General features: G+C 42.2%; 1 protein-coding gene and 1 long non-coding RNA gene across 3 annotated transcripts in view; one reads left to right on the top strand and one right to left on the bottom strand.

The window, feature by feature from the left end:
• LOC139623002 (uncharacterized) lies at nucleotides 1–4,277 on the bottom strand. Its single transcript, XR_011691404.1, has 3 exons — nucleotides 3,687–4,277; nucleotides 3,276–3,495; nucleotides 1–981 (listed from the first exon to the last, which is right to left on the bottom strand). It is a non-coding gene; the product is annotated as an uncharacterized lncRNA (long non-coding RNA).
• The window catches only part of LOC139622989 (vinculin-like), a 25,674-nt gene continuing 15,748 nt past the window's right edge, over nucleotides 3,402–13,327 (top strand). Inside the window, exons 1-3 of one of the 2 annotated variants that reach the window (XM_071480772.1) lie at nucleotides 3,402–3,788; nucleotides 11,772–11,842; nucleotides 13,008–13,158. In XM_071480772.1, the coding sequence (XP_071336873.1) occupies nucleotides 3,621–3,788; nucleotides 11,772–11,842; nucleotides 13,008–13,158 (390 nt within the window). In that variant the 5' untranslated portion in view covers nucleotides 3,402–3,620. The remainder of the gene's footprint in view (nucleotides 3,789–11,771; nucleotides 11,843–13,007; nucleotides 13,159–13,327) is intronic. The other variant, XM_071480773.1, reaches the window with a different exon arrangement.

A 13,327-nucleotide genomic window follows, 5' to 3' on the forward strand; every position in this document is an offset into this window, starting at 1 on the left:
TCTGTTCATGTGTTTTAATATGACGTAGAAGAGCAGCAGCACTGGGCGACTGCCAGAGGACATATATGGGTGCCTAACAAGTGAAATATTGACTCTGTCTCCTAGAAAGAAATGTGCATGTGACAAAAAAGAGAGAAACTAATATTAAGCTTTTTTTAACATTTGGAAGCAAGTTTTTTAGTTTCCACTTCCACATTTGAAACAAAAAAACAAACAAACAAAAAACATAAAACAAGAACATAGTGGAATGAATTAATGCAGAAATTAAGAAATCCTAAACAACTGACTGTGGTAGTCTGTTGTTTTGTGTGAGTTCAGTTGAATTTTAACACGTCTGTCAGTGTAAGGGTCCCTAAATTAGACACAGGAGGGCACTGTTGTGTAAAAGTTACTTAAGAGCTTCTCATACATCACATTATTTATTATTTAAGTATTTTACAATAAACAAGGTTGAGATACAAACTGAGTCAGTGTATTCATTACTAAAGACAGCTGTGTGTTTAATCCACACTCTGCACTTTTAAAAGACAGTGGATCAATAAAATGTGTGGCAGTTTGGGGACACAAATGAATCAAACAGGACTTTTCATTATCATGAATCAACCAATAATACTAAATATAAAATCTATGACGTGATTTGAAATGTAATTCCTCAATTGCAAGTATGTTTTGATGGGTCAAGGGCGTTTCTTTCAAAACTTGAGCTTTGTTCTTGTATCTCTCTGATGATTTGAGCTGTAAATGACCCACACTGACTTGACTTTCAGCCTATATGTGCATTTTATAGACAGAACAAGTTCTACAAATAATTCTCATCTCAAACCTACAGAGTGAATAAAACAAAAAAAAAATGCTGGTGGAGTCAAATCAGGAATCTTGTCATTTTTATCTTTTGCTGGTCACAAGAGCAGACAGGATAAACTGCTCTAGTTCTCTTCTCTCTGTCTTGCATTGTCTAAATTTTTCTTCCTCTGATTATAACTGAAAGAGAGAGACAGAGAGAAGAGCTCAAGTCATAAATAAAGCAGATCACTGGGACAAAAACAATGCAAAAAGAAAAAGAAAAGGTAGAAAGATGTATTAAAGGTAAGCTGTAACATTGTTGAGGTCAGCTCAGGAAACAGGAGTAGAAGAAGCCTAAGAATATGTGTTACGGTGTTCGCATAATGCAATTTAGCACGTTAGCATGTCAACATTTGCTAGTTAGCACTAGCACATAGTACAAGTTAGGCTGATGGGAAAGTTTTGCAGGTACTTAGTCATAAATCAAAGTACTGGACAACTTCACCTGGTGATGGTGCTTTAGATATTTTCTATTTTGTCAGAATCATTGCTGTTTTAATGTATTGGCCCAAAGGAAGCTTTTTATTGTGGTGTACTGATATCAAGCCTATTTTAAAAATATTTAATTTAGTTGTACAAATGCCAGTTATGTGCCCACAGCACATAGTTACGGCCCCAGAATCAGCTGCTATGAATGCAAATTACTAGTCTACGCTTTAATATTCTATGCAGTATTATGAAAAAACCTTGAGTGTATGACTCAGTCAGAAACAGTTGTTTATCCGTATGCTGCACTGTACAATAGAAAGTAGTTCTACCAAACATTGTTCTGCTACAGAGTGCAGAAAGCTGAGCCTCGCATCTTGTCAGAGAGTTTGTGATTCCCAGGAAACTGTGTGTAGATCAGCGAGTGTTTACGTGTTCAGTTGTCAGCTGACTCACACCCCTCTGTCCTCTCTGTCCAGTATCCCATACTACCAACAACCATGACCTCCCAAAAAAGAAGAAACATGGGAGATGAATGCTGAGCACCACTGCTCCAATCCTTACAATCAATCAGTGCAAATGCATATACAACATCAGCACAGAGAGATCCAAGATTAATTGTACTGTAAGTATCTAAGTACACTCTGTTGCACTGAACAACCACAATCCAGTTGGTCATCACGTCATTATTGAAAGCATATTTCAGAACTTCTCCAAGCAACCTACTGCAGTGCTTTCTATCAAAGTCTGTTTGGACAAGTCCAACATATACAGATAGTTCACAGCAGGGCTGCTGGAGCCAATCAGCGGCTGTCCTATTCCCCCTCAATTACTCACACACACCAGTTTACTTTATTGCTTCTTTCAATCCATATAAGGGTTTGAGATGCTGTGAGTATGAGTCTCACTCCTCTTTAAGGACAATTCCTCAGGAAGAGGAGAGGAGAGGAGAGGAGAGGGAGGTAGTAACAGGGTCTATTCTAACCAGGTTGACCAGATCGTCCAGTCTCTCTGGTTTGGATAGCAGCTTGTCATCTACACCCACATTAGGGACACACACACACTAACATGGGGCCTCAGGGGTATAAATACCACTGTTTTTGCTACTGGGGTCTCTGGTTTCCCCATCACAGATTCTGATCTGAGGAGCAGGGACAACCCTGCCAGCAATCCAACATACACACACACACACACACACACACACAAAAACACACACACACACGCATGCACGTACGCATGCACGCGCACACATGCAGTGCCAATACACCCATAAATTACGGTATAGATGGAATCAATCTGAATGTCTCTTTAATGTGTTAATTAAATGAATTGCTTTCACTTTAATGCACACACATTTTCAAGTGCAACCAGCCAGGTGGGTTTTAAACCGGCAGGACAGCTGTTCATCGAGGATCTTTGGTGTAAAGAAGTTGGAGAAACAGTGTATGGGTGCAACACAGGATCTTTGAGACTCCTTCCCTTAGCTGCAGCCAGCAGCAAGCTGAATCCTTGGTCTTTATTTAGACCTGGACATTGAGGCCTGGAGACATGAACTCCTGACCCACCTTTTAATGAACATAGATCATATGTCAGATGCAGGTTTGAAGCTTTATAAAAATAAAAAAAAACCCACCAGTTTTCTTAACCGTTGCAGGCACTGGTTCAGCTCCCAATCTCATCTCCTGTGTCCTCTATGGCTCCAGAGGTATGAAGATGACCTTTAGCCTATCAGGCCGCAGGGAGCAGCTTCACAATTATGTTTACAACCGCCCTCTGTTGTGGACGTTGCACGTTATACCCCTCCTTTCCAAATACCCCTTCTCTCACGTCCTGAAATTACGATCTCTTCCCATTAACTTACCCCAACACTTTCCTTTTTTGGGCCACTCGCTTGCATGACGTAATTTGGGAAGAGCTCTCATTTGCAGTGTGTGTGCGTGTGTGTGTGTGTGTGTGTGTGTGCGTGTGTGCGTGTGTTTGCGTGCAGTGAAAGCGTCAGTGCGCACCAACACAACCCGCTTGGCAGCTGTATTCCTTCGCTGTGATTGGGTGGAGGGCGGTGATTCCTCCTGTCACGATTTGGGTCGCTCCCACCGGAGGACACCGACCGCCTGAGCCCAGCCTTTGCTGAGGTGGTCACCGGAGGAGACGGCTGCACACCGGGAGGGAGAGGCGCATGAGGGTTTCATCTCAGGGGCTTGGACTGGCAACTCGGGATTTGTCCTCCTGTCGGTGAGGAGAGGAGAGGAGAGGAGAGGAGAGAGGAGAGGAGAGAGGAGAGAGGGGGGATCTTAGTGCTGGAGCGACCAGCCGCCTTTCGTCTGTCGGGGCTGCGGTAAAAGTCGTTCACGATGCCGGTGTTTCACACCAAGACCATCGAGAGTATCCTGGAGCCGGTGGCCCAGCAGATCTCCCACCTGGTCATCATGCATGAGGAGGGGGAGGTGGACGGTAAAGCCATCCCGGATCTGACGGTGCCGGTGGCCGCGGTGCAGGCGGCAGTCAGCAACCTTGTGCGGGTGAGTCCAGAGTTTGAACCAGCTCGTCAATTCAACGACAAAGTGCCTGCATCCAGTGACATTTATCACCCAAACTTCCAGACCCACTGAAACTGGTGCAGTGACCGGTCTGACACCGAGGCTTTTATTTCACCAGTGTCATAAAATATCTCAAAAGCAGGTCATCAAACTGCCCTGCACTCCACACCGAGCAGTCCATTTCTTCCCTGTGCGGCTTCCAGATACATTTATGGCAACCCCAGCTTGATCTTTGCTCGCCATTAAAATAATATAAAACCGCCATAGACACCAGCTGACGCTCATGCGTGTTTCACAAGCTCCTGCAGTAGTTTTTGTGTGTGTGTGTGTGTGTGTGTGTGTGTGTCAGTGTGCACACAACACATCAACACAACAACATGTCAAACTCTGCCCGGTTGATAATCAGATGGCTGCAGAGCCCAATGAAGTTTGTGGGGCGGAAGAAAGGAGTGCTGATTGATTAACTAGGATGCGTCTCTCTCTCTCTCTCTCTCTCTCTCTCTCTCTGTGTGTGTGTGTGATCAGTATAAAGGGAGAAGTCACTTGTGCCAAAGGGAGAGTTGCACTGTAGGTTCCTCAGCTTCACTGAACTGAGTTAGATTATTGTAGCTTATAGGACAATGACTTCAACAAACTCAGCCCGTTCATTGCAGTAACCTCCACAGAGAATAGATGTCATTTATCAGACTCACACTTCTTCCCTTCATCTACACTTTCCTCCCTCTTTTCCCAACATCTCTAACTCCTCCACTTTAGTTTCGCCTCCTCTGTCTCCTTCCTTCTCTGTCATCTTAACTCTAAATGGTCATTCTGTATAAAGGGAGGCGAGCTTCAGTCAGACACTGATGTGTCCTCTCCATGCACTGACTGGAAAAATCAATACAGGCCACATCATTAATGCTGCTCCAGGTCATTGTTATTGATGCAGGGGCCTCACTCACTCAGGAGAAACCAGCAGCAGACGGGAGGAAACACTCTGTCGCTTACATTTTAATTACCGAACCTGATAAAGAGAAAAGAAACTGGCTTCAAGTTCATTTGTGCAAAGAAAGTGTGGGAGGCCACACTCAGTGTAGCAGACTTACTCATGATACGCTAGGTTTGTGGCAGACTTAGGGAGGAGCAGTGTATGCTCATGTTTGGTCAAGAATTCAGCCCAACACATGCTGGTTTACTATTGGCCTTTAGCTTTGATAATAACTAGCAAGTTTTACTTTACTCTTACTTTTTAATGATTTTGATTATATTTTGTGTTTGTGCATTTCTGTATATTGCAGCTGAGACACTTGGTCACGTTTTGCTGCTCCTCTGGCCATGTTTCCTCCTTTCAAACCAGAAGTTTAAAATTGTTACTTTAAATTGATTCTGGGAATATTTTGGCAGTGAATATATTGATTTGACTGATTTTACCCATTTATCACATCGGTCATGAAGGGGAAGATGCAGGCATAACGGTTTTGAAGTTAGACATTTACATTTATATTGCGCAAATAGGATTCTTAATTTGTTCAGAATTAAAGTGCTCTGTCATCCTACGTGTGACACAAGATCAAACAAGTAACATAACTAATTCATGACATGTTTCATGACATGTTTCGAGATGAACTAAAGTATTATAGTGTTTGTTGCGTGAATTGTTTCTTTGAAATAACTCGCTGCTGCTTCTCTGTGCATGGGCACACAAGATCGTTTTGATAAGTGTCTCATTAACTGATTGTGAAAAGGCCCATTCAGTCTGAACTCAAACACTGTGGCGTGTCTTGATGAAAAATCTCCTTTTATGCGATACCATCCTGCAGCTACACTGAGCCCTTGATATCCCATTGCTACCGGGCACACGTCTCCGTCTCTCTCTTTCTCTGCTCGTCCTTGTTGATCCATTCGGTTGATCCATCCAGACAGTGAGCAGAAGGAGGCTAATAGTGGCCTCGGGTACATCACGGGGTCTCAGATGATGGAGATGTGAGGCTACAGGCAGAGATAAGGGCTGAAGACACAGTGACATTGGAAGGTGTCGGACAGAGGAAATGTAGGGATGGGGGGACTCTGGTATCGGACAGGAATAAAAAATTAAAGGACAAGTAGGATGCAATAAAAAGTTAAAATGCCTTCCTTCTCCTCAGCTAATCTAATGTCTTTTCCTTGCATTTACTGGTGTATTTTTGGGGATGTAAGATTTGAGGCTGACTGCACTCTCCCACACTAGTGGTTAAGAACGCCAGCTAAATGCGTAAATATGCAGCTGAAGAGGAGATGGTAGATAGTGGTGTAGTTCACTGATAGAGGGGTGAGAGTTAATAAGTGGGTGAAAAGAAGGTGTTGAAAGAGCGCACAAAAGGTGCTTGAGAACAGAGCTTGTAAAATCAGCATTGGCCGGTTGCTGGGTAGACAAACTTAATTGGATGCAAAGGACATCTAACACTCAAATATATACACACACTTCTGAGCACATACGCTTTATTTTAGAAAGCTGATTCATTTCTACATTTGCGCAACGCAATATACAGTAACATGCCACCATAACCACAAAGTCCCACTGCGCACTGATACAATTACACTGTTAACCCCCGTCCAGGGTGGGCTGACTGTGGGGGGTACTTAAAATCTAGGTCACTGAGACACTTGGAAATGCACACGCACAAGATGGTGTCAGTCTCAATCTGTCAGAGGTTGTGCGTGGGTTCACACTGATTCAACGAAAGATCTGAAAGATGCTGCTGGTGTATTCGGTTGAAAGTCTGAGCTTGCTGAAGTTGTGCTGATGACAGGGCCGCCTCGTTGGTGTTTGAGAAGTATGTGCTCCTGAAGGAGTCAACATAGAATCTGAGTATGTCTGGGGGAGGGGGAGGAAGGAATAAATAGATTTACCGTTGAGTGAAGTAACTACACTCTGACAGACCGGAGCAAAAAGAGAGGGAGAGGAGGAGAGGAGGGATGCGAGGATGTGAGACGCTTGACTAAAATTGTCGGAACGGCGTGATGCAGAATGAGGAAAGGAGAGGAGGGATGTGGGGAGGAAGAGAAATAGCCACTTACAGGCAGACGCTGGCACCCTGCAAGGGAGGGAAAGTGTCTCTGGCATCTTCTGACTGGACTCTGCCAAGCCTCGTAGTCCACCCTAACCCCCCCCCCCCCAAACACACACACCAACTCTCCTCAGCCTGCTCTACCCTGTAAATATGAACCATCCCTTCTCGTTCTTTGGCAGACCAAGGATGGAGTCTTTGTTTCCAACTGTGTTTCCACACATTGCCTCTGCTTCTCAGTCTGTCTTAAATCTACTCCTCTTATGCTTATACTATATAGTAGAATTTTATCACTTATTTGCTTTTATTGTGTTTTCTTGAGCAGATGCCTCATTGATTGACAGAATGCACCATCCTCCTAATCAATTTAACGTATGTCTTCAAAGCTGCACTATTCAGCATTTTTGAGAAATGGGTCAAATAACTATGTATGCTTTTAACATTGGCGTGATGAGCCCACAGACAAATGATTTGTCAACGTTGCAGTTTCCTTGAGCGCCACAAATCATTGTAGTGCCTTTCAGCCTATTGTTTTGGTTTTTGGATTTCCAGCAGTAGCAGTAGGCAGCTGTTCTCAGTGGAGAAAGACAACGTTAGCAGCTAGCTGGCGAATACAGTGCAGCATTTTATAAGAGGCAGATATTTTTCTCAGGAGTTGGTGCTAGCTATAACATACTACGTCAAATGTGTGTGATTTGTAGCTTCTTCTGCCCCAAGTTGTCAAAAAACAAATTCTGCAGCTACCAACGTCCTTTGAGTACAGTGTCACATATGTGCGGATTTGTTTGCTTGAGTAATTTTTGTTTGGCTATTGGCAGTTGTAATTTTGAGACTTTAGGCTTTGGTACTTGTCATACACATTTTGAATGATTTATAAATTAACATAAAAAAAACAATCAATGGATTGTAATGATTTTTAAAGTATTGGAGTGGATTTCTTTCTTGATTTGATACCAGACAGTGAAAAGGTGACGGGAAATGAGGCGACACAGAGGAGGGACAACATGCAACAAAGGCCCCCTGCTATCTTGGAACCTCAGATGTTGTGTGGTCATCGTCTCTGAACCAAAGGTCACCAAGACATTTCCTGATAAAACAAGTATTAATCTAATTACTTGCAGGTCTTGACAATTGCCGTCATTCTTTGATGACTGGACTATTAGAGTCTATGTGATGTGAAATCCAAAACAGTAAGTTCATGAAAAGAGAGTATGAAATCTGTACCTACATCAGAGCTGATGCCTGTGGATCTGAGACAGGACCAGGCTAATTGTATTTTGTCAGCTACGATTGACAGCTGTCTGTTTCCTGCCGGAGCAGTCACGCCTTTCAGGCTGTTCAGCCACACACACATATCACACTGTCAGCGCACCTGGCAAACCACTTAACTTTGCATCAATTATGCATTGTATAATCAATGCCAAGTGTTGCTGCTTACAGGAAAGTCTTGGATCAGTGACCTGATGCGACTGGTTGTGGTTGTCCTGAGAGTTTCCTCAAGCTGCGCTCTACCTGTAGAGCTGCATTCCTCACGTTTCACAGTTGTGAGTCTTCCTGCTTTTTTTGAAGATGGAAACTTCGATCATATCCCTTAAGACCTTTTGAAGTGTTTGTGAATATTCATTTTTTTCATATTCAGAAATAAAGCAGATATATCATGTATAACTACATGGTGATTCAGGTTGAGGTAAAAAGGCAAATGACTATGTAAAGTATACTTTTAGTTTAGAAAGGGGTAGAATGATGGAATGATATATAATCTTATCAGGGTGTGACATTCATTCTCTCCTTATCTTTTCATGGTGTCTGTCTGTTTTAGCAGAACTTGTCTTGTTGCGCACAGATTCACTAGTTTCACTCCTGTTTAGTTCAAGTTCATACTTAAAAACTTGAGCTTGACTGGTCACTTTACAGTAAGAGTTATATGTTATATTGTGTTGCATTAGTTCCACAAAGACAAAAAACCCTGATGAGACTAGATTCCTTGCTTCTGTGGTACATAAAATGCAGCCACTGATAATGACATCAATTATTGATGTAATGAGAAAAATAACATCAGCTTTAATTGTTTTGGGTTTTTTTTTTTGCTATATTTTAGTTCTAACTGGCCACAGTGTATGATGAGAAGAGACGTCTACAGCAGCATAAATGGATCTCAGTGTGTAGGTGAAAGTGTTGTGTGATGGCGGCGTCTCTGGAGCCAGAAAGTCTATTAACGGACTTTCATCGATGCAGCAGCAAGAGACTGATGTCATCATCTCACTGTAATTGCATCTCAAGTGTGTGTGTTTGTGTGTGTGTGTGTGTGTGTGTGTGTGTATGTGTGTGTGGGTGGATGCTCGTGCGTGTTATAGGATGTGTTTCGAGGGCTAGTGTCATATGGTTTTTCAGCCAGCTGCATCCCAGCATGAACATCTGCAGAAGAAGCGAGCAATGTCACCCTGCTGTGTATCTGTGTGTGTTTAGATGTGTGTTTGATTTTTCCCTCAGTGCACCTATGTGACTGTCTCTGTGTCCATGTATGTGAGTGATAAAGTTTCTAGTCTGCAGCAGAGATTTTTTGACATTCTGCATGGTTTCTCTACTTCCATGAGCCTGCAGCCTGAAGAAAATCTAAACCTACACTGTAAATCCGAATTTGCTGACCCAATTAAAAGTTTATTGGAAACCGCTTGCACATTTAGTTTAGTACAGTACAGTAATGCGAAAGTACACCTCACACAAAATAACTGCATTATATAATCTTTGAAAGCAAATTTATGCCTGTAGTAGATTTTCAAGATGGATGATGGCGCAGGCTTAAAAATCTACTACACCTTTCAGGATCTGCAATGTGGTGTCTGCACACAGATGTTGACAAAAGCACTTCTCTCACAGTGTCTTTATGTAACCTCACCACTGATATCATCTGTTCACTGATTTTAATCACACAGTCTTTTTTGAAACTAATACAAATCTCTTCGCCACATACACAAGCTTGAATTTCACAGGGTTACAAAGCTTTATTTACAACTACAATCTTTGGAATTATTTGTGAACATCACTTTGCAAACTCAAAATCATTTTGATCCTAATTTGAGCCCATATGGGATGTAGTTATGCCCATACTTACCATATCTCGTCTGAGGTGGATTCTGGCATCCTTATAAAAACACATAACTAAATTAAATGACTTCCCATTGCGGCTCAAATAAGGACATTTTAAGCAGTTCTTCACAATAAAATACTGAGGCTTAGAATATAAAATACAATCATGGTTTCCCTTATACTATATCACATTTAACTGGTAATATACAAATGTTGGTATTTGCATATGTTACATTATTAGCTCCAGCAGATGCCGTACTGCTAAGATGAAGCATCTAGAAATTAACTTTTTCTCGAACCACTTTGCTGAAGTGTCACCATTACTACATGTACAAGTACGCCATATTCCCAGTAGGATTTATGATAAGAAAGTAAACTGAAAACCTCAGACACTGTCAGACTTACCTCTGCTACAGGGCAGTTGATTTCTTTTTGCAAACAGGATATAATAACCTGGGGGAGGAGATGAGGAGGATGAAGAGGAGGCACTCCGAGGATTTTACTTCGGTTCCTTGGTTGGTTCACAATGTGCAACCATCATATTTTTTGTCACCAGTATTTGAAGAAAAAATGTCAGGTTCCACTTTGGGACCAATTCTGTTTTCTTCATGTAAGCTTCCTCTAGGTGAGATAATTTGTAGGTGTGACATTAACTACTATTTTTATGCTGATGATGTGCATATATATGTCCTAGTTAAACCTGAAACTCCCACTAGCTTGTCCACCATGAAAGAATGTCTAGTTGACATTTAAAAACCAGATGTCTGCTATCTTTCTTCAGATAATTCTTCTGATATCCTTATCATACACCCTGACAATGTGAATATAGATATAGATGTAAAATCCTCACTTGGCCACTTTTCTGACAACGCTAAGTCTTCTGTCAGAAACCTCTGTGTCTTATTTGATTCCAATCTTAATTTTGAGACTCGCGTCAATAAGATTTGCTTCTATCATTTCAGGAACATTGCCAAAATCCGTTCATGTCTGAGCTTCAGAGACACAGGAACCATCACGCAGGCTTTCATTTCCTCAGGATTAGATTACTGTAATGGTCTCCTAACTGGCATGAATCAGTTAACGTTTCATAGACTTCAAATCGTACCAAAATACAGCAGCCAGACTACTAACAAAAACTAAGGAAAGAGATCATATTACTCCCCTCTTAATGTCTCTACATTTGGTACCAGTCCATAACAGAATCGATTTTAAGATTCTGCTTATGACTTTTAAAGAATTTCATGGCCTAGACCCAGACTATTATACTGAATTAATTGCCCCTTATTAACCTGTACATAGTCTGAGGTCCACAGAAAGGAACTTGTTGGTAGTTCCCATGTTTATCAAGGTCCATAGTGTATTGAAAATAAATTGTGGGCATGAAAATGTCACAGTTTTTAGTTTGGGTCTCAGTCAGCAAGAAAACACTTTGGAGCACATAATGAGTAACTCAAACAGAGAAATCAATACTGCCACTTATTTCTGCCAAGTTCTGTTTGTGCACTAAAAGAAGATGAATGTTATTTTCTGCGTTGTTTACACTCTACTGATGACTAGGCGATCACCACCTCAGACCTCACGTTCATGACCACACGTGGGTGAGTTTAGAGCAGAATAATCATCTGTCCCCCAACCTGCCCTCATGTGGAACAACAGACAGCCGAGTCAACCAGACCCTGAGCTGCTTCCCCCCGAAGCTTGAAAAATATGACATGCACGCATGGTTGAAATAGGTGTGAATTGATACACACCCGTTCACCCTGCAGACTATTAATAGTGCTTACTTGAATACTATTTCCTCTTGCTGCAGCTAATGATAATAAAATAAATGGTCCAACTGTTTGTGTCGCAGGTGGGGAAGGAAACAGTTCAAACCACAGAAGACCAGGTGATGAAGAGAGACATGCCTCCTGCGTTCATTAAGTAAGTCTGTGTCTGAAGCACTGCACGTGCTTTAGAAGAAAGAGGACCAATCTTGTTTCTTTGTGTATGTCCCACTGTCTTGCTCACGCCCACAGTCGCTCACAGAAACACTCAGTGGCAAAAAATATGGAAATGATCCACTTTATCTGGGCAGACAGAGAACTTGTTAAAAAGAGGATTCCAGGCGATTTAATGTTAGGAAATGTGGCTGCGTTCCCAGCTGCAACAAAGAGCCACTTCTGAGGCTCAGCCTGGGTGACTGTCCGGCTCCAGCATCCAGACTGCTGAGAGGCTGTTTGTTGTTTTCCAGCCTGCATCCAGAGAGCTGACATGAACTCTTGGGTGCCAGCTGAGAGCTGCTACTCAGCAATCATGGGACTCAGACATCAGGCTGTATTTGCTGGCCTGCATGTGTGTTGCACTTGTGTGTATGTCAAAGCTTTTGCTGTGCATCTCCAGCAATATTGTCAGTTTCTAGTTTGTTTTCTCCCTAATTTCTTTTCCAGTTGTTGCTTATATTTCAAATTCCAAATAGTTATTTTTTTTTAGTTTTAAGAAAAGGGTCCAGACCTTAGTCAGAGCCACACACTGCTTTCTCACTGCTCACTCACACATACACGGGGCACTACACCATAAATCTCACTCACAGGGCTTAGGAGGGGGCATGTGGGAATGTGAACCTGCCTAAATATAGATGAACCAGCAGCCATCGATACCCTGACCAATGGGGGTCAGAAAGAGGAGGGACTTGGCTTTATTCAAGTGCTCCTAAAATCCATCATCGTCTTCAGGCTAAGCTAATCACTGACCTCCAGGGAGCAGGCAATTCAAGATAGAAAATGATCAGAACTGTCATTCATCTCACATTGTTGGTCAGAAATGTACAAATTGGTTATAATTCGTTATATTATTTGAACTGTAAGAAACTATAAATCCCCGATCACCCCCTGAGTTTTCTGTTTATGTGCAAAAAAAATCTGCAAAATTATCTCGCTTCCATGTTTAGTCCATGACACCTTGCAAGCCTAAGCATCTCTTGCTCCCGCAGCAGTGCTCTTTAACGCAGATGTTTTGGTTTTCTATGTTGAATGTCAGATCTGATCTGTGTGATTTACCAGGTGATAAATTCCTGTTGTTGGTAAATGTATGTGCTGTGTTTTTCCAGGGTGGAGAACTCGTGCTCTAAGCTCGTCCAGGCAGCTCAAATGCTAAAGGCAGATCCATACTCAGTTCCCGCACGAGATTACCTGATTGATGGATCCAGAGGGATATTGTCTGGAACATCCGACCTGCTCCTTACCTTTGATGAGGCAGAGGTGTGTGTGTGTGTGTGTGTGTTTGCCTCTTTATTTTCATGTGTGTGTCCTGAGAATCGTCCTTTACTTCAGAGGTTTGGTATCTTTGAGGAAATAAAGCTTTATATAGCTGTACAGATGAAGGAAGAACTCAGCTTCAAGCAAGTCTCAAATGCAGCCAGATCTAATC

This window comes from Trachinotus anak, unplaced genomic scaffold, assembly GCF_046630095.1.
Source record: "Trachinotus anak isolate AG129_WGS33_773 ecotype Australia unplaced genomic scaffold, CSIRO_AGI_Tana_v1 ptg000007l, whole genome shotgun sequence".
Taxonomy (NCBI): Eukaryota; Metazoa; Chordata; class Actinopteri; order Carangiformes; family Carangidae; genus Trachinotus; species Trachinotus anak.